This window comes from Rhinolophus sinicus, linkage group LG04 (assembly GCF_036562045.2).
Source record: "Rhinolophus sinicus isolate RSC01 linkage group LG04, ASM3656204v1, whole genome shotgun sequence".
Classification (NCBI taxonomy): Eukaryota; Metazoa; Chordata; class Mammalia; order Chiroptera; family Rhinolophidae; genus Rhinolophus; species Rhinolophus sinicus.
The window spans coordinates 99351729-99379694 of NC_133754.1; the positions used below are offsets into that span (position 1 = coordinate 99351729).

At 46.4% G+C, this 27966-nt stretch overlaps 2 protein-coding genes across 2 annotated transcripts in view; both read right to left on the reverse strand.

Annotated features, from left to right (window-relative positions):
- Positions 1-6528: 6528 nt before the first annotated feature.
- On the reverse strand, positions 6529-15053 carry URAD (ureidoimidazoline (2-oxo-4-hydroxy-4-carboxy-5-) decarboxylase). The gene is made up of 2 exons (XM_019736431.2): positions 14792-15053; positions 6529-7677 (listed from the first exon to the last, which is right to left on the reverse strand). Exons 1-2 carry the CDS (start codon positions 14964-14966, stop codon positions 7331-7333), a joined length of 522 nt encoding a protein of 173 aa, XP_019591990.1. The 5' UTR covers positions 14967-15053; the 3' UTR covers positions 6529-7330.
- A 9483-nt stretch (positions 15054-24536) lies between these two features.
- Positions 24537-27966, reverse strand: part of FLT3 (fms related receptor tyrosine kinase 3) — a 62521-nt gene continuing 59091 nt past the window's right edge. Inside the window, exon 24 of the mRNA XM_019736600.2 lies at positions 24537-25109. Within this exon, the coding sequence (XP_019592159.2) occupies positions 24987-25109 (123 nt within the window). The 3' untranslated portion in view covers positions 24537-24986. The remainder of the gene's footprint in view (positions 25110-27966) is intronic.

Genomic DNA, 27966 nt, shown 5'->3' on the forward strand with positions numbered 1-27966 from the left:
GGCTAGTGGGGAACAGTAATGGAGGGGGCATGAAGGAGTTGCCAGAGTGCAGGTAATACTCTGTTTCTTGAGCAGGGTGCTGGTTACTCGGTGTGTTTGTGAAAATCCAGCGAGCTACACTTACATGTTTACTATGCCTAAATAAGGAGTAAAAAAAAAATCAAAGAAAAGGGAGCCTAGAATGTCTGCTAATGTGTACCTAGGTGTTTTTGTCACACATCATACCTAACTCTTAAAACCACTTTCTCCTTTACAAAGTAAAACATTCTCGGAAGAAAATGGTTTTTCCTCTCCAGGGGAAGGGAAGGGAAGGAACCCTGGCCCACTACTAATGATTTCTTCTGAAAAGCTACGAGTGGGGAAGAGTTGAGAGAGGATCTTCCTTGGATTTTGAAGCAGTTCCAAGGGGCCCAGGGTTGGCGGTGGCGGCTGTGGGGGCCTGTGCTGCAGGGCCTGGCTGGCGATCTGCCCAGACAGGAGCACATGGCGACGAAATTCGGCTCCTGCACTCGCCCATCTCGGTTTAGCAACCACAGGGAGTGGGTCTTCTCTCGGAACTCAGACGGCACTGCCAGACTGGGATTCGCAGGGCCAGGTCCGGCGGGCTGGGCAGGCTGACTGGGTGGCTTTGAGCGCGCTCTGGGCGGTGGGGCGCTGGCCGCTGGCCTCCAGATCTGCACTTGGTTCTCACTGTCAAGCGCTCTCTGGCATTTGTCACTTCATCTTGTCATCTTTTACCTCCCTTGATCCTCACATCTCCCTAGATCTGGAACAAGGCGGACGTTGTCATCGTCTCCAGTTTACAAATGCCTCCCACCAGGCTTCATGGTGCAGAGCAGCCAGGCCCAAGCAAGTTCAGGGCTTGGGGGTCCCCTGTTTGCTGGTCGCTCGCATCCTTCCTGTTTCCGAAGGTGTGGGTGGGTGTGGGGCAGCGAGTTGAGCACTCAAGAGGTGGAAGACCAGAGCAGGTCATCCATGTGGACCTCCTGGGCCTGGCCTGGACAGCTTAGTGCCATCGGACCTCTTGAGAAAAAAATAGAAGATACATAGCAAGCCCCATTACAGAACCCAAGTCATTGAATGGGGTGTGTGTTTGCAAGGGGCGTCTGCAGTCTTGACGAGGCAAGAACATGAGAGGTTAAATGATGGGAACTGCAGACTTTTGATCTCGCAAACATCTTCCTGCTCTTCCTGGAGACACAATCAATCCCTCCTTCCGTCCCCACACCCCCTTCCCAAGCCTCCAGCTCTGGAAGCCAGCCGAGGCCCGGGCTTGAGCCTGTGTCTTCGGAATGTAGGCATTCTTTGGAACAATCACTTTATTGGGGACAGCCATCCCCTCCGCCCTGCGGTGGCCGCTTCCTGCGTTTTTATGGCCCGGCCGCCGGCCACTGGCTAATTGTCCCGGTTTTCCAGCTGTGTCTCTGTGCTCTGCCCCGGAGGAAGGGCTCTGGCCTGCCCACCCAAATGGGGGCGGCCGGGGTTGCTCTGGCCCCAGGGGTCATGCCAGGCCGCAGAGAAGCCTGAGACCCACTTGGGGTTTGAGGGCTAGAGAAAGGAAATCCTTGTGAAAACCAATTGTTTTTCCTCCTGGGAAAAGGGACCGTGGGGTCTAGACTGTTGGGTGAGGGGAAAGAAGCCAATAGTGACGTCCTTGGACAGGCTCCTCAGAGTGAAAGTGTCACCTCTCTTCCGGGTTGCCCTCTTAACCCCAAGAGGCCCATCTGGGTGCTCACAGGGCTGGGTGGCGGGAGGTGGCTGATGGGGAGGGAGCCTGGGCATCTGTAATCGGATGGCTTAGCCGCTGGCAGGTCTTTGTTGAGTGCCTATTCCGAGGCCTGCTCTGGATGGGGTGGCTTCTCCAGCCTCTGGGTGAAGGGAGGGTGTGGCTGTGGGAGGGTGCAGGTGCATCAGGACCCCAAGCACAACTTTCTCAGTCCTAGACCCAAGGTACTTGTCAGCTTTCTCAGAGCCTTTGGCCTGAGCGGAGAAACACCTTCCAAGGTCATTCCCAACCTCGCTGCTCAAGGCTCCCTTCCAGCCAGTACCTCTGGTCTCCAGCTGGCTGCCCCACCAGAGAAGTCTTCAGCAAATCACTCTGGAGAGCAGCTTATTTGGGAAGCTTGGGCTGGGCTGCGGCTGCGGCTGGGGCTAAAGCTATGGCCCCAGGGAGCCAGAGCTAGAGCAAGCTTTTAAAGGCAAAAGAGGGTGAGAAGAGACTCAGGTAAATTGTCAGGAAGACTATCGGGGTAGCTACGACTCAGTTATCAAAGGGACATCTCTTTGTTACTGTTGGTATAGAGGCCATTCTGCATTCCTCGGAGAGGGTTGGGGCTTCCAGGATCCACCTGGTGGCAAGGACGGGGGCGCAGAGGTGCCTGGTGAGCAGGAGGTGCCGGAAGGGGCGGGCTGCTCCTCTAGGCAGATGAGACACTCCTTGAATCCACAGATCATTGACAGGGCTCCCTCCCTGCTCAAAGGTCCCCAGTGTTTGCTCCAGCTTGGGGGACCCTGCTTTCCCTCATTTGTGACTCTTAGAAACTGGGGAGCCTGTGACCGTTGTAACCCAGATAGGGCAGACCATCTTTAACCACCTTAGCACGCAAGTCCGCTTTCTGAATCCCTTTTAAGATCAAGGAAATTGTCCAAGTAGTGGACCCTTCCCAACTCCCCTCCACCTCTGCACAGGAAACCCTCTCACCCTGCATTGCCCTGAGTTCCCAGGATAGTTAAGGAAGAGTAAGAAGGAAGAAAATGTTGTCTAATAACATGTTCAGCTCGGCAATCTACATTGCTGTGGAGTCATTTCTTCACTGGAGTTTAGGGAGATTCTCAGCCATTGCATTCAATCATCAATCCCCCTTCCTACACAAAGGAAGGCTCAATAATTCCTGGTTTGACCCCAACAACCCCACCCTGGCCTGCCACAGTTCACTCAGCTAACCTCACTGAGTAGGAAATCGATCACAGTGTCCTCTCTGTGGGGCCGTACCCCCCCCCCCACCCCCGCCCCCAGTCCATCACCTGCTCTGCCACATCGGGCCACATGGAGCCCAGTGTGTTCATCCTGAAAAGCAGGGAGGGGCTGCAGCCGCCCAGCCTCCATTCACAGGAACAGATGTGTCCCTGCCCAGCAGAGTCAAGAATGTTTTCCCCAAGCAAACTGAGTGTCGGTCCTCTCTACCTGAGGAAAAATTCCTGAATTTGTGGGAGGTCATTGGTGGAACTCAGAGACCAGAGTGCCCGAAAGTGGGGAAGCAGCTGCCTTACTCCTCCCAAGGAAGCCCTACCAAGCCTTCTGGTCCAAAGGCAAGGAATACATTTTTTCCTGCTCTTCTATCCAAAATATATTCTAAATGCCAGGAGATCTAGGAAAATAAAGAGCCGCAGGAGAGGGGGTGGTATTTGGGTGCAGAAATCTGGTTTTGCTCATTGGTGAATGAAAGTTATGCAAGTCAATGGTGGGGTTGCCCATATTCTTCTTCCTTTTGGCCGAAATTAGTCTATGGACTCTGTGTGTCTTGTATAACACACTCTAATTCTGTGTGATGGATGGTTTAAAGCCCCAGAGGGAGGGAGTTGGGGTTGCACCCTTGATGCTGAGGGAACCAGACTCTCAGGCCAGCAACAGCTAAATGTTATCAAGTGGCTTTGACATGAAGGGTCTTCAGTTACCATTTGTTCACTTGCCAGTGTCTCATGCCTACAGTGACCTTTGCTTATCATATGAAAATATGTTCCTCAGAAGCCCTACACAGGAGGCTTCCTGTGCTGCAGGAGGGGCTCAAATAAAGGCTCGGTTCTGCCTGTCTCACTGCGCCCATCAGAAAGCTACTCTCCTTAGAGAAGAGACAGGGGACTTAGCATCTGTGTAGCCCTTCCATTTTACAAAGGAGAAATCTGAGGCCCAGAGAGGTTAGGTGACTTTCCCAAGGTCGTACAGCTAGCTATTCCAGTCACTAAAATTAAATGAGCTGCTATAGGTACATTCTTTGTAATCCATAGTATTCTGTGCACACGTTAATCATTATTAAGGCTGCTGGTGCCACCCTGGAAACACTGCTTCCCCAACAGGAAACCAGCAGGCATGACTCCGGAATGCCAGCTCCCCACTCCCCCCACCCAACCCAAATAGAACCAGAACAATCAGGTTTTGCTGTTGGAACAATTCTGACTATTTTCCGTGTCCTATGTATTTCTCCCTTTCACAGGCACCTGCTAACTGCGGTTTGTTTATTGGATGGTGAGTTTTCCTTAAATTCTACCCCAGATTTTTTCCCAATTGCCAGAGAAGGTATCCATTTGCTTTTGTCCTTCAGTAAATATTTTCTGAAAAAAGCTCTTTATTTTTTTAACCAAATCTGATATCCTGTGGTTGTTCTCTGGAAATGTGTCAAATTTAAAAAACGAGTAATGGTTATGCAAAGAAATTGTGTTGTCTTCCCTCAGCCCTTCTTCCCACATTAGTGTCCCGGGACAGCTTTTGGACGTACAGACCCCAAAGCCTCCGTCTGTGAGGAACTAAAAGGAGGCCCCCTTTCAGGCTTCCGGTTACTAGATGAAAGCCAAGCCCAGCTGGGCCCGTGAATTCCTAGCGGGACAGCTGTTTGGTCCCTTCACTCGGAGCACGCGCCGGCCTGGGCTTGCACATTTTAATGGGAAGTGAAAATCGGCAGAGCAGCAGCCCCCTCCCCCAGAAGGGAGTGTGCATGGAGGGGTTGAAGGGTCCAGGAAAGTGAAATCAGCTCCTGGGCCTCCAGCTCTTCTTAGCGTTGCCATCGTGCTGTTTTTTTTGTGTGTGTGTGTGTTTGTTTGTTTGTTTTTAACGAATTTGTAAGTAAAGTATTATCATTCACCCTGGTATCTGCACCAACCACGTCAGCATCCTGGACACTCGCTGGGCCCACTCTGGCCTCCCCGCGGCGGCGGCTGGTGCTCTTGCGGAGGTCCGAGCCCACCGCCGCGGTCCCTGCTGTCGGGGTTTGTCTCCCGCATCCTGCGCACCGGAGCGCGGAAATGAGAAAACGTCTCCACCAGGCCGTGGCCAGCAGAAGCCAGGGCGTGTCATCGTTTGAGCCAAAATGTGGCCATAGAAAACTGCCCTACCAGACCTCGGCAGCCACAGGTGACCCGTCCGCGCGAGGAACAGCCTCGCTTCTGCTCCCACTGGAGAAGAAAGCAGGAGCCACAAGAGTCGTTGTTCAGGGCCCTGCCCAGCCCGGCACCCAGTCCCGTGTCCCGCGCCTGCCCTCTCGGCTGCAAGGGCTCTGGCGTCTTTGAAAGAGGCGCTGCCAGTTCTTCCTTCTCATTCACCCCCCAGCTCCTTTGAAGGGGGGCGATCCAGCGACTCCCCCCACCTATACCCGCTCATGCAGAAATAAACAATTTCCCTGACAAGCTTTGAAACGTTGAAATGTAACTGTGAAATTGGAGACACCTCGGTTGTGCCTGAGAGGTCCAGATGACATCTACACTCCTTCTAAAAACACTGCTGGGAATCTCCACCCTGGGGAGGCCTGCCTGTCTTAGGGTGAACACATTTACAGAAAGGGCCCAGACTCTGCATTTGGGGGCCCGTCTATCTAAGAGTTGGACTCAGCCAGGGTTGGACAAGGTGACTTAAATCTAGTGCATTATTCTGAGCGTCAGGCCCAGCCTGTGGCACTTCCGGGACAGAAAACCGTCTTAGCCAAGCAGCAGGTTTCCTGTGTGTGTCAGGAAAGCCCCCAGGTTACCCAGGCCAGAGGGAGACAGGCGTCTAGCCCTAGGCCCAAGGGCTCCACCATTGCCTCCGGGTCCTAGAGCACAGAAATGGAGTCATCCAGTTCCCTCTGTGGCTTGCACCTGCCTTCCTTCACCCAAAGAAGAAGGCGTCTGACACAGGCCCAGTCTCGAAGACACTGGTGGCCACAGCTCACTTCCATCCTACTCATCTCAACAGTTTCTGGCCCTCATCCTCACCCCTTACAGGGAACACCTGTAAGATGAGGTTAACCCATTAAAATTCCCGGTGCTTCCCGAGCTGCTTCTTTCTGTTGAGTGCAGCCCCCAACCGAGTATGGCCACATCACTTTTTATGGAAAAGAGGTTATTTTGTTGCTGTTGCTGCTGCTAAGTCAGACAGGATGGTCACTAATGGAGTTCTTGTCTTCCCGGGAAGGGCCAACCCTGCCTTCACTTCTTACCCTGGCTGTGTTGAAGGAGATGCCCATGGCTTGTTTCTCCTCTGCCAACAGAAGCCTAAGAAGCGTTTGTTGGGGTCTGTTAGCCTTTCCGGTGTGTGTGGCTGAGAGAGAGTGTGGTGAGCTCCTCCTGCAGGAGTGGTCATTCTGGAGGCCAGTGTAGGGAGCTGCCCAGTTGGCTGGGGCTCGGGAGGGTTGATAGGGTCCCCAGAGCCACTCTACTCTGGCCAGAAAGATTTCTATGAGTACCGATTTTCCTCCACTACCTGCTTTATCAGCGGTATGGGGTCTCGCCTTGATCCCAGGGCCCACAATTTCCAGCAGTGCTCAAATTATTGTTAATTACTATAATTATTATTATATTTTTATTTATTTAATGACAGATGGGTTTCCTGGGTAGTCTGAAGTTCTGAGGAGCCAACTGTCCAGGGCCCACCTCCGAGAGAGCCAGGAGGCCGCCAATCCAGCTTGAAGACGTCCCTACTCCCACCCCTTTCTTCAGAGCGACCGTAGCAGTCACGCTGCCTGCCCCACGGTGTCCCATCACCGGACTCTCTCCTGCCCACCATCCCCACATGCTGCGTCCCCGGCGCCGCAGGCCAAGCCCAGCGCTTGCTTTCCTTGCTCAGGCTCCTCCTGTAAGTGCCTCTGAGTGAGAAAGCCGCTTCCGCTCACATGTAAATGTCGGTGCAGCAAATGAGGTGGGAGAAGAAAAAACAAACAGACAAACCGCTGTGGAATAAAAGATTCCTTTTCCATCCGTTTTGCTTGGCAGCTCCGGCTTAGCTGTCGAGGGTGGGGAGCCAAAGCTGGATAAGCGCTTTGGAATCCACAACGGCTGGCGGTGTCAACGGGCCGCAAAGGGAGTGAAGAATCCAAGCAGTGAGCTGGAAGAATCGGGGCACAGCACGAAACTATATAGATGTTTTGGCAAAGCGCGCGCGCGCGTGTGTGTGGTGGTGGTGGTGGTGGTGGTGGTGGTGTGGAGGCTCATTATTTGTATGATTGCCTCAATTCTCCCCTTCCTTTGTGCGCGCGTGTGGACGCCGGCCCCGGCCTGCGTCAGCCTCCCGCCCAGAGCGCACAGGGCAGGGTCGCGGTCCCCGCGCGTCCCGACGTGCGTCCCGGATCCCGAGCGCGCGCGGCCGCTAAAGTCGGGCGGGGTCAATGCCGAGGAGGTCGGCGAGCCGCAGGCGGGCGATCTTCTTCACCTCGCCCAGGGCGGTGCGCAGCTCCTGCGCCCGCGGGCAGTGCAGCCGGCGCGCCAGCTCGCGCGGTACGGCCGCCCGGTCGCTGAGGCGCGCGGCGAGCACGAAGGGGAAGCCGAAGCGCGCGCGGTACTGAGCGTTGAGCTCCGCCAGCCGGAGCCGCTCGTCGGCGCCCAGGCTCGTGAGGCCCGCGCCGCTCTGCTCCCGCTGCGACTCGGCAGTCAGCGTGCCCCGCTGCAACTCGCGGCCCGCCAGGTCCGGGTGGCAGCGCAGGATGCCCTCTTGGCCTGCGGAGAAGCACAGACAAGCGGCGGGAGTGCGTTACCGCACGGCGGACAGGGGGCACAGGGCTCCCGCATGCCCTGACCCAAAGAGGCTTCGGGAGGGAAGCGAGGTCCCCAGGAGGTGATGAGGGTCAACGAGGAGTGTCCAGAAGGTGCAGGGCGCCCACTGCACCCGCCCCTCAAATATGTCTCGAACCTTGCGCCCCTCCGTCCCCGCTTCTTTCGGCCTCAGCCAGAATCCAGGGGCGGGGCGGGAAGTGACAAGTTTGTCCTTTGAGACCTTGGGGCAAGAAGAGCCAAGGGGAGAGGCCGAAGAGACTCGGAATTTATGACTTGCTGGGGAGGGAGCAGGTACGCGATAAGGAGCCCGAGCATTTCGTATCTTTTCAAAGTCCTTTGCTCTCAGGGGGGCTTTGATGTCGCAGAGGGCCGGACTCAAGGGCCTGGGGACTTCCTGCAAAGGCCACGGAATGGGGTTCGTTCAGTTCCAAATGAGAAGGGCAGGGAAGGTCCATAGGGACATCCATGGGGCTTGGCAAATAAATGCCCAGGATTTCGTGACCCTTCTGGAATCAGGTGTCCAAAGAGCCCTGCAGATGATTAACTGCGAATTTCCAGCCAGAATTCCACAGCCCTTTGAATGAAAGTGGCTTTCCTCCTTTTAGGAAAATAGTACCCACTCACCACCCACTCTGTCTGAGGCTCATTCCCCATCTCTGCCCATGGATCCCAAAGAGACCATGGGGAATAAGTTTTTTTTGTTGTTGTTTTTGAAAATAGCTTCTCATAATCCCCTAGGCCTAAATTTAGAACCCCTGGTGTGATTCCTGGGATTTGAAATCCTAATCCAGGGCTTTCCCTGAGCCCTGGCCAGTCCTTCCCTTTAGCTCTCTAGAGAGAGAATTGGAATACTCAGGACTCAGGGAGATTTTAGACGTAGTGAGAGGGAGCTGTCGCCTGTCTAATGAGGATAAAGACGCCTGAACTTGCTGAATAGTTGTGAGGATTGGAGACAACTCATCTACCTAAAACACAGCACTTAAAGTGAGCAAACGTTCAGTAAACAGCCACACTGTTCTCAGTCAGCTCAGTGTAACTGACTGAGGCACAGCTGGAAGCATCTGACTCTGTCCCTGGGAATAGGTGGGGGCTCTCTTGGGAAGGGGATCATTTTAAGACCCTTTCATTGTGCTGTAAACCTCCCCTTACTCAAACCTCATCGCTTCTGCCCGATTAAAGGATGATTGGGAGTGCACCATCTAATTCATGGACCAGCATCCTGAGAGATGGGACGATCTGGGGGGAGCACCTGCATTTAAGAGAAGATTTAATGGAAGCTCAGAAAGGGTTAAGTGACCTGCCCAAGGTCACTAAGCCAGTAGCTGACCTGGCCTGGCCCCTGGACTCCAAATCATAGGCGTCTTCTGAGCACTGGCTGCCTCTGCAAGGTTAAGGGGAGTTTAAAACGAAACTCATGTCACCAGTGAGTCCATCTCTGTACAACCACTGTTTTAGAATCCCTCTCTTAGACCCTGTCCCTTGGGCCCTGCAAACATGAGGTGGTTATTACCTGATTCCTGCGGCCAGCCCCAACCGGGTGGTGCGAAAACATAGGTGTTAGATTCCCTACCTAGGGGACCCCAGCCCTGGGCCTGGGCTAGCTGTGTCATGTGGCCGCTTGACCCACTGCGAACCCACACAGCCCTGGGACCTGCACGTGACCTGGCTGGGGTGTGGGGGAACTGCGAGTCCTGGGCAGCTCAGCAGGTCCCCACCTGCCAGGACCAAACCCCGCACCCCCTGCTTGTATATTCAGATTTTCAAAGCAGGCTCTAGGCGGGGTGGCTGAGCCCCGGTCTTCTCACAGGACCGCCTGTCTCTCGTCTTCCCTTCCCCCTATTTCTTACTCTGTAGAGACCCAGCTCGAGCTTAGGGACACTAGTTATCAGTGGGGGCCCCAGTGTGGGGGCTGGGCCTATATCCTTACCACCCCCCAGGGGAATCCCCTTGTCCTCCCACGCATGCCCCACCTGCCGCTTTCCTTCCAGCCTCTACACCTCTCTTCTCACTCCCCTGGGTTTGTCTCCTCTCTTGAAAACATTGCTTGGGGTTAATGTTTGCCTAGGATTGAGATGTGTTTTCCACCATTTGCGGGGAGGAGAGAAAGGAGAAGGAGAAAAGGGGCAGAGCAAAGGGAAGAAGAAAAGACAAAAAAAGAGGAACTGGAATTTACACACACAGACACCTCAGCTGCAGATAAAAAGGTGCTGGGAGTCAGGTAGGGGATGGTAGGTCCCAAGAAACAGAACCTGACCCTGTCCAGCCTCATCCTCCATCGTTATTGCCCCAAACAACTGAGTCCTTGAGTACTGCCCAGGATGGCCTGTCCCAGTTCTCCCTCCCCCGCCCCCACCTTCAGCGGAGTCCAGTTACCCCTCCAACGCTGTAAGTCCTCTCAAAGCTGGCCTTAAACCACGGGGGGGGGGGTCCTTCCCACCTCCCTGCCTCTATCCTGTGGGGTCTCCCACCTGGAAGGCCCAAGTGCGAGCTAGCCAGGTCGGTGGAATGTCCCATGATTCGCAGGGTCATTTCAATGCTGCCTGCTCTTCAATCTTTCCTAAGGTCTTAGACTTACTGCCTATGCCACAGGCATGTCATAGTTAGAGATGTGGATGTGTATTGATTGTTGCAGCCACAAGTCATGAATTTTTATTCCTAGGAGAATTCCTGGCACAGAGCTGACTCTCCTTGTTCCAATAGGAAAAGAACAGGGGAGGCAATGATGACCACCGAAGAGCAGGCAATTGGCTTAGAACCCCCTTCCAGTCCACCAGTGGCCCTACATCTGTGCCGACTCGTGTGTGCTCCCTCCTGGTACAATGCATCGTCTGTCTTTTCCGTTGAAGACCAACCTCTCCACTGGTGTGCTTGAAGCCAGCCCCTCTTTCCCTCTCAAAGGCTGCAATTTCAAACATCCATTTCTCTCCTACAACCCACTGCTTTATCGTCAACACACAAAGATGCCTTATCCCATAAACAAAATTAAATCCCTCCCTTGAGTCCCCATGTCCTCTAGGTTCTCCACATGTCTCTAATCCTCCTTACAGCAACTCAAAGGAGCTGTCTGTGTAGTGTCTCCACTTCCCGCTCTCCCATTTCCGGTTCACTCTGCCAAGATTTCAGCCCCACCCACCAACCAATCTGCACTCATCAGGGTCACAGATGATGGACATCTTGCCCAAGCCCATAACCAGTGCTGTCCTCTTCTCTCTTCACCTCTTGGGAGCATGTCACATGGCCGGCCCTCTCACCTTCTTGAAAGAACACCATCCCTTGCCTATTTTCACGGCTGATTCCTGCTCTTCCAGGTCACTAACACTGAGGTACCCAGAGCTCAGTACTCACATCTGCTCCCTTCTGTGTTTACACTGATGCCCTACGTGTTCTCATCTAGTCCTGTGGCTTTGAATGCCATCAACTCTTTGATGACACCCAGCTCTAGTGTAGCCCACAGCTTTCCACTGAGTTCCTTTGTCATGGTCCACCTGAACACACAGTGTTTTTGTCTGGGTGATAGCAGGCATCTGAGATGAACAAAGTCCCATTCTTCATCCTGTCCTCTCAATTCTAAAGTCTTCCTCAAGATAGAAAGCAGTGCCACTGCACACCCAGTTGCTCAGACTAAACACTTAGGAGTTAGCCTTCATTTCTCTTAGTTTCTGCCCTGCCTCCCCCAACAAACCCATCCCCAAAATCAGTTGGCTCAGACTCTAAAATCTATTCCAAAAACCCAGCCACATCTCTCCATCCCTCCTACTCCAACCCCAATCCAGATAATGGACACCTCTCCTGTTACTACTGCGACAACCCCTCACCTGACCTCTCTCCTCATATCCCTCCACTCGTCACTACTCTCCAGCCACCTTGGTCTTTCTGTGCCCCCAAAATGTCAAAGGTCTCACGTTCCTTTTCTTAGAGTGGCCTCCTAGACCTTTGGCTGCTTTCTTCTCATCTTTAGGTTTTAAACTCAAATGTCACTTCTGGAGGAAGACCTCTTTTATTTCCAACATATTTCCAACAATATTACATATTTTCTTTTAATAGTTTCTAGAATCTGAAATTATATATTTATGTTAATCTTGTCTCTCTTCGCTATAGTATAAAGTCACCGAAGGCAGGGACATGTCTTGGTCACTGCTCTGTCCCCACAGCCTGGGACAATTCCTGGGCCATTGTGGGCACTCAGTAAGTATTTATCGACCAACACATCACTCTCAGGAAGGAGTGTTATATATTTTTTGATGGAATATATTTTAATAGCCTCATCTAAATACCTTATAGCCTGCATACAAGGGATTTATTAGTATCTAACGCCATTAATCCAATGACTATGTTTTGGAATAAGTAATAAATAATGAATTATGGCATTATTGCAATTCTGAAATGCCACAAAGAGATGCACAATTAACTCTATTCTGACAGTTTTATTGTTCTTTGGTATTTAACACAAATCAGTTCTGAACTGGTTCACCATTGGCTGTGTGCGTGCGTGCGTGCGTGCGTGCGTCCGTGTGTGTGTGTGTGTGTGTGTGTGTGTGTGTGTGTGTACGAACTTCTTCCCTTTTCCTATTGACGTTCCCTTCTGGGAAACAGGAACTGATCCACCCGAAAGGGTACTTTGCAGAATAGTGCTGGAGCTGAATATTAGTCCTGGACTGCCACCTACTGGCTAATCACCATCATAGCATAACCTAAATGGATTGTCAACCTTGGTTTACCGTAAAAAACGGGATTTTCAGTTTCTTGTTAATGGCAGTTTTCTTACATCATTTAAAACAAATTTTGATCAGGTAGATTACCATATCCTGCACATCTCTTTAAAAGTCCCTTTTAGGTTTAGGATACAAAGACTATTACACCCAGTTTGTTCCTTACTATTCAAGGAGTAAAGCTAGATTATGCAGTAAATCCCATTTTATTTGATTATTTAAGCAACCAAAATGGGATCTGGGACATCAAGCATTAATTTTAATTGAATAAATTAGTGAATGGATAAATCAAACCTCTAGAAACTGTTTATAGATTTTGTTTCTGATTCTCTGGGAAATCCTTCAAAAGCTGTTGCGTTGACTATCAGGATTTGAATCCCAGTTCTGCCACTTTCTCGCTGTGTGTCCTTGATCAAGTTACTTAACCTCTCTGTGCTTTCAGTTTTCTCATCTGAAAATTGGGGATAATAATGATTATTCTAATGATTGTTTTATAAGATTAGTATGAGGATTCCATGAGTTAACAAATGCAAAGTGTTTGGAGAAGTGCCTGAAACACACTGATAGAAAGGGTTGAATACATTTTAGCTATTGTTGTTATTACTACTTTGCTGACATCACCTAATGTAATTAAGGTGATTAGTTACAGGGCGTCTACCCAGACAGCACTGAAGCTCTGCTCCCAGCTGCCTAAGAGAAGTGTGGACACCAGCACAGGGCTGAGAAGTACGCTTCACCAGCAGACAGGTCTCTTAACTAGACCTTAACTAACCTTAACCAGAGCTTCTGGTCAAACTGGTCGGGGTGACTGCTGGTGGGAAAGACAGAAATAGGAAAAATTTTATTATCTAAGCTCCTGGTATAAAGTAAACCCCAAATAAATGTTGAATAACTGTATAAACTAATGAATACTAGATTTAAATTATTGATGCCATCATAGCTTTCTCTCTCAATACATTTGTTACCCAGCCCCACCACCCCTTTGGGTATTGAGACAGATCACAGGATTTTCCTCCTTATTTTTCCTGATAGAAAAAAAATGTCATTCATAAGGCATTCACACCCTGTAAACGTCATTTCCCCTCTGGCTTAGAAGACTGTGATTTGCCATTATCCATTTTCCTGCCAGACGTTTTGACTGTGGGCTCCCATGGCCTCTTGCTCTGCAGGCTTTGGGCCGACAAGTTGGAGTCACTTCACTCAGCAAGGTGGACTGATTGTTCCTTTGAGTCATCAGCCAGAAGGCTCCAGTGTGGTCAGCTCCCCGCCATGCCTGAGCCCAGTGGTGGTAGGGGGTGGGGCAGCGAGGTGCAGCTTTGCAGAGGCCCTGAGAAGTGGGTGAGTGTCTACATGGCCCCACCATTTCTATCCGTTTGACTTTATAACGCTACCCTCCATGCTTCCTGGATGTGCCTAAAATGAATGAAAACGAGGTCCTTACTTGGGAGACAGTCACCTGACAATGGGAAGCCACCAGTGAAAGCTGGGGACTGGTAGGCTACACCCTGTGTGTTAGGCAAGAGAGAAGAGCAGCAGCTCCACTCCACCCCTGTCCCCCTCCCCCCCCCAGGGCCCTGTGAGGGCCTCTGGGAAGGCAGCCCTTACCCTGTCTGCGTCCCTTCAGCTCCGGCCAGGCTTCACTGAAGAGGATGAGGACAGCCTCCACTGCTAACCCCCCACCTCTGAATCCCAGGGCAGCTGTGTGTCATTCAGCATCACTTGGGATTTGCCTGAATCTTCACCTCTGCCTCTTCCTGCCCCTCACCCAGAAGTGCCTCCTTTTCTCTCTCTACCCAGAGGAGATCCACAGTTTCTTTCCCTTTCTCCAGAGGAATTCATTCAGGTTTTAGTCTTTTCCCTCTCACCCCGCCTCCCCACCCCCAAGCTGATCTGAATGAGTTTACTTTCTTCAGCAATCTGGTCCAAACTGGCCTTGTCTGGTCAAAATGTCAGCCATTTGCTCTTTCCCTTGGGCTCCTGAGATAGTCTGATACTGAGTTGTTTCCTCTCCTGCATATAGGACATTCCCAAAGTGAGCAGCTCAGCTGAGCGAGGGTGGGCCGTCAGCCTGAACTTTGGCCTCTGCACCCCCCTGAGGCCCTCGTGACCTCACAGCTTTAATATTTAACAGCCCCATGACCCGAGCCAATATCCATTCTTTCGTTTTACTTTTGGCTTAACACCTTGCAAGTGCTTGAGTCTGAGAAAACTTAGCGAACTTTACCATCAAAAGAGCTAAATAAATATATCCATTATAAGCAACGAGGCGAAACTGTCAGAAAAAGTTTTGACAAGAACATTTGAAAGCGCTCTGGGGAGACTCTCGGTGTCTAACCCTGAAGCCTTACCTGACTGAGGGAGAGCATCAATAAAGGCATAAAAGTGCTGCTTTAAGTCTTGCAAGTCAGAGAATGGGCGCTGGGACCAAACAGCTGCAGCAATCAGAGGACATCTCTCAACGACATTCCCAAACACATCCACAAATTCCCCGAAGTCCATGGAGTTGACCTTCTCGATGTCCATGGCTTGTATTCTCCTGGAGGCAGCCGGAGCGTGGGCTCCCCTCTCCGTGACTGGGTGACTCGCGCTCTGCTCAGCGGGTTATATTTGCTGGACGCACAAGCTTGTGTTTTATGCAACATCAGCTGGACATGTTTTCAGTGCCCCTGGGAGAAGCACATCCAGAGGAGTTGTGTAATGAGCAAACACAGGCTTACAGTTCTAGCCCAGGGAGAGAGCTCTGCGTGCTAAACACGTCCAATCACTGTGCTCACAATCAAAGCCATTGGGGGCTGTATTTCACTCTCAGCATTTAAGCCACGTTATAGTTTTAGTATCAACATTTTAATGTCAACGGTATCCCTGGGAAGTTAACTCAAAGACAGGTCACAAGTCAACCCCCTTGGAATTTGCTTCCCCACCTCTTGTTGCTGCTTTGGAGGACATAGTATGTTTTATTCTTTATCCATATCTCAAATGCTTAACTTATTTTAGGTACTTAATACATGCTCATTAAACAGGATGCAGTGTGTAGGGAATTATTCTGCCCAGTTCTCAGTTGTCTCTCAAACACCACTGTTCTTTTCTTTAAAGTAGCGAAAGAGCCATTTTCTAATAAATGTACACTCCAAAGGGTTTGGAACAAGCGCCGGAGCAAAAGCAAGGCTCAAAAGGCCTGTCATTTTCTTCCTGAATATATCTATCCTTACCTGCAATCACCTAGAGTATTGTATTGACTGATTCGCATATCATCTCGCAGCCCTGACTAGTTCCATGAGCCTGGAGATGGTGTGCGTTATTTGCTTCTGCTTCCTGGGTGCCTAGAAGTGTGCCTACGGTGGGCAGGTCATAAGACCCGTGGGATGTACTGGTTCCTAAATGACCACACAGATTACATTCTTCACCCTAATATTTTTCACATATTCTCAAAACAAAAATACTGTGGCAAATAAAGTAAAAGGAAAAAGGGGTCAGAATTTGAGAATACAGAAAGATACTGTGGCTATTTCCCTTTAGAACTAAAAACAAATGTATTTCCAAAAGTCATAGTAGCTACACTTTTGCTTCCATCTGAATCAAAAGTCAATGCCGGAGAAACCTCGTTAGCATTCATTAATCGGTCACATTTGTCCCTGTGGTCTGTGAGAGGCAGGTGACAACTGCGCCTGCCTACCAGCAGCTACAGATTTTGTCCTAACTCTGTGGACATGTCCCAGCCCAGGTCTCACCCTGACTCCCGGGGCCAAGGTCATGACTGAAGGATGGACCAAGACCTCCTCCCTTGAAAAGAAGCTGATGAAATTTGCTTTTCAAAGGGATGAATCTGGTGCCAGAAGTACCGCCATTACCTGTCTTGTCTTCAAATATGAAGGAAGCTACATAAGATCACAACATCATACACCTACGTACATGTGAAAACATGGGCTCCTGCAGTGTACATGCAGCTTTGGGCCTAGAGCCCAGGGCAGAGAGCATGGGCTAGGGAGAATTTTGATCATGGCTGTGCCACCTACCATCTGACATTGGGCAAGTTATTGAACTTTTCTGTACCTCAGTTTCCTTATCTGTAAAATGGGGATCATAATGGTGTTTACCGCATGGGGTACTTGCAAAGATTCAGTGGATATACCGAAGCACTTGAAATGGTCCCTTCACACAGCACCACACATGTGTTGGCCAATATAACCTTTTCTATGTACAGTCCCTCGCTGGGCCAACCATGAAATTTTCTTTTTTCCCTTCTGCCCCCAGAGTCACATGGTCTTTTCCTTGTCCCTGCAGGTTTCCCCGCAGACTCAGTTAACAGCCCAACATCTATGTCGTCGCCGTCTTCTCCCGCTACCACCTCCCTTAGCCTCGGTTCATCCTAGATCTGACCGTGCAGCACCCGCCATGTTTGAGTATGCCTGTGGGGAAAGGGCAAGTGTGGTCTGTCCAGGCCCCCCGCCTTGTTCCCAGGCTCTCGTTGAGTGGGGAAAGAAGGTGGAGCAGAAGCTGTACTTTTCTTGGCCCCTATCCCTTTCAGATGCCCCCTACTATTTCCTTCTCTTATCTCTGCACAGTGAGGGTCTCCCCGCCCTCAAAGGAGCTCCTGCCTGGGGCTTGGAGCCTGGGGGTTCTCAGTCCCTCTGAGAGCAGTAGGAGATAGACATCTGAATTTGCAAGTGGCAAAAAATGCTGATACACCTGGTGGGAAGGGTCTGCCGACTGACCGCCCTGCATTTCTGGCTTTGACTGGAAGGTTAACTTCCTTTTATTTTGTTGCATTATACAACAATGGAACTCCAAATAACCTACAACACGTGAACCTTTAAGACACACAAGGTTAAGGAATTAAATAGTCATGGATATAGAAACAACTGACAAAAAAAATTACTAATATGAAACTAGTACAGCAGCCCATGATGCAGAAGCTCTCTGGGGCTAAACTTTTCTGTTTTTTACTCCTGTCAGTCAAATCAATCAAAGTCATGTAAGGTGGTCAGAAGGTAAGGCAATTTTCATCCAAGCAGAAAACTAAGTTATTAAATTGTACACTAGAAAGAGGTGAACGGGATGGTATACGAAATAGATACCAGAAAAAGCTGGGTTTTTAAAAGTTAATTTGTATATAAATGTAGCCTCATAATTAGTGTTTAACCATATAAGATAGGGTTTTTATGTTCTGACTGCTGACTATACTATACTTAGCGTCATCATAATTTTTCTTTTACAATGAGAGACTGTTAGCAGTACCTGGAGAAAATTCTTAAAGAGACATAGTCAATTTTTTATTTCATTTTTTTGGTTGAAACGTTTCATGCGCCTGCTCCCTTCAACTGCAGCCGTTAACTTTTCATGAATGGAACTTATGCAGGAGTGTTTTCTCAATAAGATACTAGATAGACATGTTGCCTTCCTACATATACATCTGCAATTTGAGGCAAATTGGGATTTGGAACTCCTGTAATCTTGCTGTTACCAGACGGCTTGCATTGGCTGAGGACTGAGCCAAAGCAAGAGGAAGTGCTGCGCTGCAGGCAGGAAGCCAGCCAGTCACCGGGTGTGGTTGTGAGGAGGTGGGCAGGGTGGGTTCCAGGCCAGGCCAGGCCTGCACTTGGTACCTCCATGGAATGAACTGACTTAACCTTCTTAAGCCTTGGTTTCACTGCCTGTTAAATGACCCCAGAACAAGCTCATGCCTCACCATTTGTTAAATGAAATAATACATGCGAAACCTTTAGCACAGCTCTGATAACATGTTATCAGTAAATGTTAATATAAAGAATTCATCAAAGCAAACCTTGAAGATCTTATGCTGAGTGCAATAAACCAGTTATAAAAGACAAATACCATGTTCCACATATATGAGATACCTAGAGTAGTCTAATTTATAGAAGCAGAGAGTAGAAAGGTGGCTGCCAGGGGCTGAGGAAGCAGGAAAGGGGAGTGAGCGTTTGGTGGGGACAGAGTTTCAGTTTGAGAAAATGAAAAAGTCCTGGAGATGGATGATGGCGATGGTTGCACAACAATATGAATGTAACTCATGCCACTGAGCTGTACACTTAAAAATGGTTAAAATGGGAGTGGCTGGTTAGCGCAGTTGGTCAGAGCGCGGTGCTCTTAACAACAAGGTTGCCGATTCGATCCCCACATGGGTCACTGTGAGCTGCGCCCTCCACAACTAGATTGACTTAGAGCTGATGGGTCCTGGAAAAACACAGTTTAGAAAAAAAGGTTAAAACGGTAAATTTTACATGATGTATATTCTACCACCAAAAAGCCTTTTCTGCCTTATTAAGACAATTTGGAAAATCCTCCACCTTTTTTGTTTTCTGTTGCTGAGGGTGATTGTGACATAGACAGAAACAAGTGAGAACACTGATATGTCATTTATCTTTGACAAAAATGATACTGGCGGTGGCAGAGGAATTCGGATAAATCTGTTACTAGGGAAGCCCTTCACGGAGAGCTAAGGAGAGAGAAAGAAGATCAGGAAGAAACAGAGGGGAGGGGGAAGGAGGGACAGAAAGAAAGGTGGGTAATTGAAAGGCTGGACTGTGATAAGAGGTCACCCAGGACATCTTCCTGCTGCAGGCCAAACACCCCTGGGTGTTTTCCTTAGTCCAAAAAATCTCCAGGAATTAGACTATTTGAATATAGGAAGCCAGTTCAGGCTCAGACAACACATAGCATAGACGGTGCTCCAAGAAGAAGTTTCAAAAATCAATTCCAGGGGGTGGCTGGTTAGCTCAGTTGGTCAGAGTATGGTGCTCTTAACAAAAAGGTTGCCGGTTTGCAACCTTTTTGCAAACTGGGCCACCGTGAGCTGCGCCCTCCACAACTAGATTGAAACAACTACTTGACTTGGAGCTGATGGGTCCTGGAAAAACACACTTTAAATAAATAAATAAATAAATAAATAAATAAATAAATAAATAAATAGTTAATTCCATGTGCAGATGAATGCACTATATAGTACAAAGTGGTAAAACCAGGTTCTATAAAAGAATCTGACATTAGGCTGCTCAGTTAATGGCAGGAATGTGATAAATAATACACATAAAACGCACAATTGTTACCACAGTTAAGAAACAATTGAATGCTGAATAAATGAATTGAAATGATATGTATAGAGGGTTGTCTTCCTTCTAATCAGCGGATTGACCTTTCCTTTAATTCTGCTTCAAAAATGTGCCTTTCCAGGGGCGGGGTAAAGTAACGAAGTCAGGTCTGACACCTGCGATTTAAAAACAGTAGTCCTAGGGCGCCACCTACTGGTGAGTCAGCTGCAAAGGCCTGGCGGAAGGGGCTGTCCAAGCAGTAGCAGCAACCTGTCTCTAAAATCAGTGCTTTCAAGTTGTGTTCTGACACATGCTAAAAATGTGTCGTTACGTCAGGGACACAGCACGACCCAAACTGAAACCGAATTGGTAGTCAGAGCTGTGTTTAATAGAATTCAATTTCATTAAAATGCCACTCTTCCTCAGAGAATGTTGCCTTTTAAATATCATATTTGGTATAACAAATGTTATAGAAGTAAAATAGTGTAATGAACCCCTGTGAACGCATTACCCCACCTACCACAAAACACTTCAAATGTCATCAGTGCGGGAATAAGCAAATGGCGGTGACTGTGTGTTCACATAGAGCAACAGTGAAATGAAAGGACTTATTGTAACACCACGAGTGAATCTTAGAAGCATGATTTTTTTTGTTTTTGGTTTTTTTTAGAAAGCAGGATCTAGGAGTCTAATAGAGTCTGATACCACTTTTACAAAGCTCATGAACAAGAGAATATTCGTTTTCAAGGAAATCAAATTCGTTGGTGCCTTTAATACTGAAACAAGAGGTGCGCTAGGTAGGTTATTCCACGTGTAAACATACGAGTTATGATTGAAAAATATGGTGAATGCTTAAATTAAAAATTATTACAGTAAAAGACACATTATCATTAATCTGCCCAAAATACTCCTCCTCATTTCGAACACACTTAGTCATCGTTCTTGCTATTTTTTGAAGCAGTTCTGGAAGTCCTCTTTCATGTCTTTACTTCATCCTCTATCATGACAATACTCCGTGTCACACATCACTTCTGGTACAGCAATTTCTGTCAAATAAAAATATTACGGTGTGTCCTCAGCCACCTTATTCACCAGACCTGGCACCGTGCGACTTCTGCCTCTTCCCCAAAGTCAAAATGACTCAGGACATCGAGGCACCCATGACAGTGCAACTAGAAACATTCGTGAAATAGGACTTCCAGAACTGCTTCAGAAAGTGGCAAGAACGATGGGATAAGTGTGTTCAAAGTGAGGGGGAATATTCTGAGGGGGATTAATGGCAATGTGTCTTTTACTATAATACTTTTTTTAAATTTAAACAATCACCATATATTTTTTTAAATCACATCTTGTATTTGTTTGGCTCTATCCACAGTGCAGTCACGTTCAGAATGTACGTGCATCCTGACTAAAATCACTCTGGCAGAAAGAAAAGGAGAATATTCCTATAAATGTTAACTCACTTTTATTTTTCTCCCTGTGATCACCAACATTTTTTTGACAAGCACTTCAAGAGGGCTTAACAAGTGCCTGCGACTCTATTCCTTCAGATCCTATCAAGACAGTAGAAGAATATACCAACAAAGATAAATCAGCATGGCACTCAAAACTGGAAAGAAAACCACTGGCCAACCAAAACAGAGAGGACTTTCTGGAGAGGGTAAAGCAGATGAGCCCTTCAGTTCATCCAACGAGACTGTGAGTCAGTGAAGGTATGTGCGCCAAGGTTCTCAGGTGGTAAGCTGTAGGGGCTGATGGGCACACCGCATCAGAAAATTTGGTGGCCTAACAGGAATGCTGGGGACCAAAGCTTGGGCAACAAGAGGGACCAAAGCAATGCCAGGGATCTAGAAGTGGGAAGTGCTTGTCATTGTTGTCAGAGATTGTACTTGGTGAATAATGAACTCCAACTCCTTTCCTCATGTTTGCCTGAATCCAGTCTAGATGCAAAGTTCTAGAACAAGAGAGGGCATTTATTCTCCTAGCTTGAGTCAAGGATCCTCCTTGTTTAGAAGGCAAAGCTCCCGAGTGAAGTCCCAACACACTGTGTACAACAGGGAGACTACCTTAATGTCACGGTGCTGTTACCAGAATAAATGTTGATGGAGAAAGAAACACATGGTCACTATGACAGGGTCTTTACAAATAATAAATACAACAAAAAATTAAAAATAGAATTACCATATGATCCAGCAATCCCACTTCTGGGTGTATACACAAAAGAATTGAAAGCAGGGTCTCAAAGAAATATTTGCACTTCCATGTTCATAGCAGCATTATTCACAACAGCCAAGAGGTGGAAGCAAACTCAATGTCCATTAATGGATGAATGAATATTGTGAGACACACACACACACACACACACACACGCACACACACCATGGAATATTATTGAACCTTAAAAAGGAAGGAAATTCTGTCACATGCTACAATGTGGATGAATCTTAAAGACATTGTACTAAGTGAAATAAGCCAGTCACAAAAAGACAAATATAATTCCACTTATATGACATATCAGAGGAGTCAAATTCATACAGACAGAAAGTAGAATGGTGGGTGCCAGGAGCTGGGGGTGCAGGAAAGGGAGTTTAATGGGTGTAGAGTTTTCAGATTTGCAAGGTGAAAAAGTTCTGGAGATCTGTTTCACAACAAAGTAAATATCTTGGGGCAGACGGGTGGCTCAGTTAGTTAGAGCACAAGCTCTGGGCAACAGGGCTGCCGGTTCGATTCCCACATGGGCCAGCAAGCTGCACCCTCTGCAACTAGAATGAAGACAATGAGCTGCAGCTGAGCTGCCATTGAGCTCCCTGGTGGCCAGATGGCTCAGTTGGTTAGAGTGAGGTTGCTGGTTGGACTCCCGCAAGGGATGGTGGACTGTGCCCCCTGCAACTAACAACTGAGACTGGACCTGGAGCTGAGCTACGCCCTCCACAACTAAGATTGAAAGGACAACAACTTGACTTGGATGGAGCTGATGGGTCCTGGGAAAAACACAGAGTTCCCTTAAAAAAAAAAAAAAATCCTGGAAATATACACTATTCCTCAATAAAGTCTTGTTCCCCTTCCCCAATAAAATCTTAAAAAACAAACAAATAATAAATATCTTTAACACTACTGAACTGTACACTCACAAATGGTCAAGACAGCGAGTTTTATGTTACATGTATTTTACTATTAGAAATAAATAAATCAATAAGTAAATAAAATAAAACAAAATAATAGTAGACCCCAGTGAAATCGCAAGGTAAGTGTTACCAGGAGCTTGGAGATTGCAAATTATTCACCTACATTTCAATTTCCTCAGGAAAAAATTGGTATAATTGTGATACCTACTTCGTGATGTAATTATGAAGATTAGAAGAGATAATGCACATGTCAGTCTCAGCACAATGCTTAGCACACAAATGCCTCACAAACTACAAAGTTGGGAAATATTGATATATTGTGAAGAACAAAAAGCATGTAATTCCATTTATGTAAAAAGACAAAGAACTCTTTGTGTGTGTGTGTATATAAATATGTGAATGATGTATATATATTTAAAGAAAAAGATGGAGAAAATGTACCTAAAATTTTAACAGTAGTTCCCCTGAAGAATTTGGGATTTGGGTGCATAACAGGGAAATTTCACTTATCACTATAAGTAAAAATACAAAATCATCTGAATTTTTAATATCAAGTATGTTTCATACTTTAAGTTGTGTAGGTAAGAAATAATTGAATACATATATTTGTTGTGTCCTGACTGTATACACAAATAGGAGTTAGACATACAACTTGGCATACATCATATCTACTTTCAAACTTCTTAAAATTCAAGTAAAAAGAGAGGATGTTTATTTAAGGAGATAAATTGCCACATAAGGTAGATAGACTCCATGTTCAGAGCCAATCAGATGGTATAGACTCAAAGCCTTTACAAGACGTCAGTGGGGGAGCCGTCTCTGGTGGAGCTGAGAAAGACCTGAGGAGAACTCGGAGCTCTAGCCTGGTCACAAAGAAAGGACTTAAATAGGGAGAGGATAAGGGAGTTGCCAACCCAGGTAGAGAGAGGGTGAAGAAAAGAAAAACTGGAGATGGGAACGCCTGAGACATGCCCAGTGAACAGGAGCATGGTTTTGGCTAGAGTGACAGTGTTCTGTCATCTAATAGGAGAAACGCAATGGAACTGGCTATGGGGGGCCCTGAAAGCTCTCCAGCTCAGTGATAGATGCAAATCAATACTTTAGGGTGATGAATCTGTTGGGGGCTCAGAGAAAACACTGGATGATGGAGAGATTGGGAGAAGGGATTAGTGTAATCTAAGTGAGTTTATAGTGGCCTGGTTCACAGCAAAGGATTAAAACCAGAAAGCAAAGCGCAAATGACAATAATTAGATTATATTTATGGACCAAGCATTGATCTAAGTGATGTTTATCTTTATGTAATATATGTATATGTTTATGACATTCATATATGATATATGTAACTCATCTCATTTTTACAACAACCCTATAAAATAGGTGCCATTATTATCCCATTTTTATTATCCCCTTTTCCAGAAGAGGAAACTGAGGCCAGTTCCTTGCCCAATGTTGCACAGCTAAAAAGTGGTGGCGAGAGAATTCCAGTCTCGGTGGAGAGAGAGAGAGAGAGAGAGAGAGAGAGAGAGAGAGAGAGAGAGAGAGAGGAGGAGGAGGAGGGAAGGAAGAAAGAAAAGACAGAACTTCACCAAGTTCTTCACCAAGAACTATACCTGGCATGTAGGGACAAGAACAAGTCCAAGTTTATCAGCCTGTGGGATGGAGGATGCTAAGCTTCAAAGGATGGCGAAAGGAACTGCTTCAAAGGAGAGCTGCAGAGAGGACAGCAGACATCCAACGCCAGGTATTCTTCTCTTAGTCTGGGGGCAGGAGTCATGGATCCTTTTAAGACTCTATGAAAGAATGGGCCTCCTCAGTAGGAAACAAAAATACACACACACAAACAAAATATCACACACAATTTCAGGAGGTTCATGAACTCCAGTTAAGTTGGATCTAAATATACCATGTAAACAATTCAAAAATGAACATTTCTATTGTAGAAACTTTATTTCCATTCATAAAATATATCACTAAGTAGCTGAAAAAGTTACATATTATTTTAAAACATAGATTTAAAAAATCATATCAGCTTCTCCTTAACAAAATGCTTTTCTTTTATTTATTTACAAGAATGTACTATACTTCAGGTACACAATTTTCACTCAAGCTGGCCTGAAGTGGCCTTTGGATGTAGGTAGATGTTCCAGTAAAGTTACTTTTCAGCTCTTCCTGCCTTGCAAAAAGGCTGATTCGATTCTACAAAAGTTCCTTTGACAACGAGAGTAAATACAGAGAGCTTCTAGAGAAAAGTCCAGCAAAGCAGCAGTTGAGAATATACTTTCTTTTAGTGATGAAGTTAATCTTATTTGGTGATCGATAACCTGTTGAAGGCAGGCGGGGTGGAGGGATGAGTCCTTAAGATGATGTTGTTTCTCTAGGAATCTTCCACGTGCGCCTGTGGAGAGGGTGGGCCTGCGTCCACCTGTCTGCTGTAAGGTCTCCTGCTTTGGTAGACGGAAGGACGCTCCGAAACATGGCCATCCATGTTCTGATACACCTGGACATGGGAAGACACAGAACACTCATCACCATCTGATTAACACTTACATGTCATGTGCTCATGTTGCAAATTATTACTTACTTTTCGTATGCATAGGCCTTAGAGACTATTCTACATATTAACTGACAAAGCAATTTGGGTCCTTTTATTAATTGTAAAATCAAGTCATAGTTAAACATTGTATTCCATTATGGCGTCTACGCTTAGGTATAAAATCTCCATCTAGAAATCCTCACGCCACATAGGAAAACCGTGCACAAAAGAGAAAGGCCACAAAAAGCGGTCTGCTCGTTCTTCTTGAGTTTTCACTTGGGAGCATAGTGACTTGTACATTTTTTCCAAAATAAAAACAGCTCTATTTTTTTGGTCTGGTTATAAAATACACATTCATACAGACAATTGCAGCAATATAGAGAGTTATGTAGAAAAAAGCTAAAACCATCAGAGGTACCCACCATTCTGACAGATCGCTTGCAATGCACACACAATTCTGTGCCACTGGGCTAACACAGTATATTCTGTTTTAAAATCTTATTTTGAATTACTAACATATTATTCACGTCACATGTGTCAAATACAGTGTTCATATGTTACATATTTTCACTATAACACGAACAGATATCATCTTTTTAATGGCAGCCTAGGATTCTACAGTACTGATGGACCATAGTTAACCCTTTGATGGGTTGGTTATATAATCACTTAGATCAAAGTGAAAAAGTGTACACGTGATCTTGTCCGTCTTTGGGGGAAGTGAGGGAAATGATCAAAGGGGATGCACATTTGAATTGTGATACATTTGACTTGTGCTGCCCTGAAGAGTGGTTTCCTTATGTCTTCTCCTATCAACTGTGTCCAGAAAGATTATTTTCTCCAGTTTTATCTCCTTACCTGCATATGTTTCCCAATAAACAAAGTTGAGCATCTTTTGCTATATTCAGGAGCTGTTTGTATGTCATTGTGAATAGTTTGCTACTCTCCTTTGCACTCCAGTATTGGGCTGACAAGTTTTTCTTATTATTTATAAGAACTCTTTGTGAAGTAGGGGTTGTGCATTTTTAAAAAATTTTATTGGGGAATAGTGTGTTTCTCCAGGGCCCATCGGCTCCAAGTAGTTGTCCTTCAATCTAGTTGTGGAGGGCACAGCTCACTGGCCCATGTGGGAATCGAACCAGCAACCCTGTCATTCAGAGCTTGTGCTCTGACCAACTGAGCCATCCGATCGTCCCAGGTTGTGCATTCTTTAAGTTTAACAGAATCCTCCTTTCCCCCCACCCCTCGCTATTTTCCTTTTTGTTTTTTTTGTTTGTTTGTTTTTCACAGTCAGTTATAGTGTTAACTTACTGAACTATCCCGTACTCTGAATTTTTCTTTCTAGAAAAAAAACAAAAAAATATATACTGCGTTTCCCCGAAAATAAGACCTAACTGGACAATCAGTTCTAACGTGTCTTTTGGAGCAAAGATTAATATAAGACCTGGTATTATATTATATTATATTATTATATTATATAAGACCCGGTCTTATACTGTAGTAAAATAAGACTGGGTCTTATATTAAATTTTGCTCCAAAAGACGCATTAGAGCTGATTGTCCAGCTAGGTCTTATTTTCGGAGAAACACGGTATATATCCTTTCAAACCCGGTCTGCATAATGACAGTTTGCTTGTACCCTTAAGGATGAGCTGTAACGATACATCTTTTTTTGTGAAGTGGACTTAGCAGTTGGTTATGACCTGTTGGCCCTGCTGAACCAAATGTGTATCTCAGGCACTGACTTTCTAACCATCTAATGAAGCCTGTGACAAAAATACCAATAACACTTCAAACCCAACATCCCCACACCTGAATTCATTATCTTTGATCTCCAAACCTTCTCTTCTTCCTATATTTACAGTTCCACTTAACACACTGCCATTCATCCAGTCCCACTGTTTAGAAGTTTCAGGACTATCTCCTCAAGCTCTCTCTACACCCACAGCCAATCAGTTAGTGGGTCTGGTTCTGATATATCAATTTTTAAAATGTCTTCCTTTCCATCTCTTTAAGTGATTTTTTAAAATAATTTTTTTCATTGCACAACTAACACATGACTACATTCTCCTTATAAAAATTTAAAACCCTGGGTTTTCAAGTGTATCAATATAAAGAGGTACATAAGATTTTCTCGGGCTTTTTAAAATGGTTTTTCTATCCACAGTTATGTTTTTTTCATTCTGAATGCTACTTATTTGTCCTTCCCCATTTTTCTTAACTGTACTCTTCATAGTTAGCATGCTTTAGTGGCATATTTGTAAACTTTGTTAATATACACTATTCATATGCTTTGAATATTATATTTACATAATATAATATTCAAATCCTGACACATACTGTGTTACCTTGGGCAAATTACTTAACCTCTCTGTACCTCAATTGACTAATCTACGATACAGGTAGTAACAGAACCTGCTTCATAAGATTGCTATGAGGATTAAATGAGTTACTAATATCTTAGTAGAGTATGTGATCAACACTCAAAAAATTTCAGCATTACATTACATTATTACTATTATCAGTTCAAAAACAACTTTTGGTTTTCCTGGTCATCACTTATAATTTTGTTTTTGTTGTTCTTGGTTTATAAAATTCTGCCTTTATCTCTATTAATTCCTTCTTTTCGCTTTGTTCATTCTCTTCCTCTTCTCCCTCCTCCTAATAAATGAATTTAGAGATATAAATTCGGCCAACTTCCCCAGGTTTTAATAAGCAGTGTCCATTTTTAATTCTTTTTCTTCTTCCCCCTCTCCCTCCTTCTTAACAAAAGACTTTTAACTTCTGATATATTACCTTGGGGCTTTTTTGGGTGTTATCA

Excerpts from the sequence above, each read along its gene's own strand:
- URAD (XM_019736431.2), bottom strand. The coding sequence starts at position 14,966 with ATGGACATCGAGAAGGTCAACTCCATGGACTTCGGGGAATTTGTGGAT. Across the intron at positions 7,678-14,791 it reads TGATGCTCTCCCTCAGTCAG|GCCAAGAGGGCATCCTGCGC; the intron begins GTAAGGCTTCAG and ends GCTTCTCCGCAG.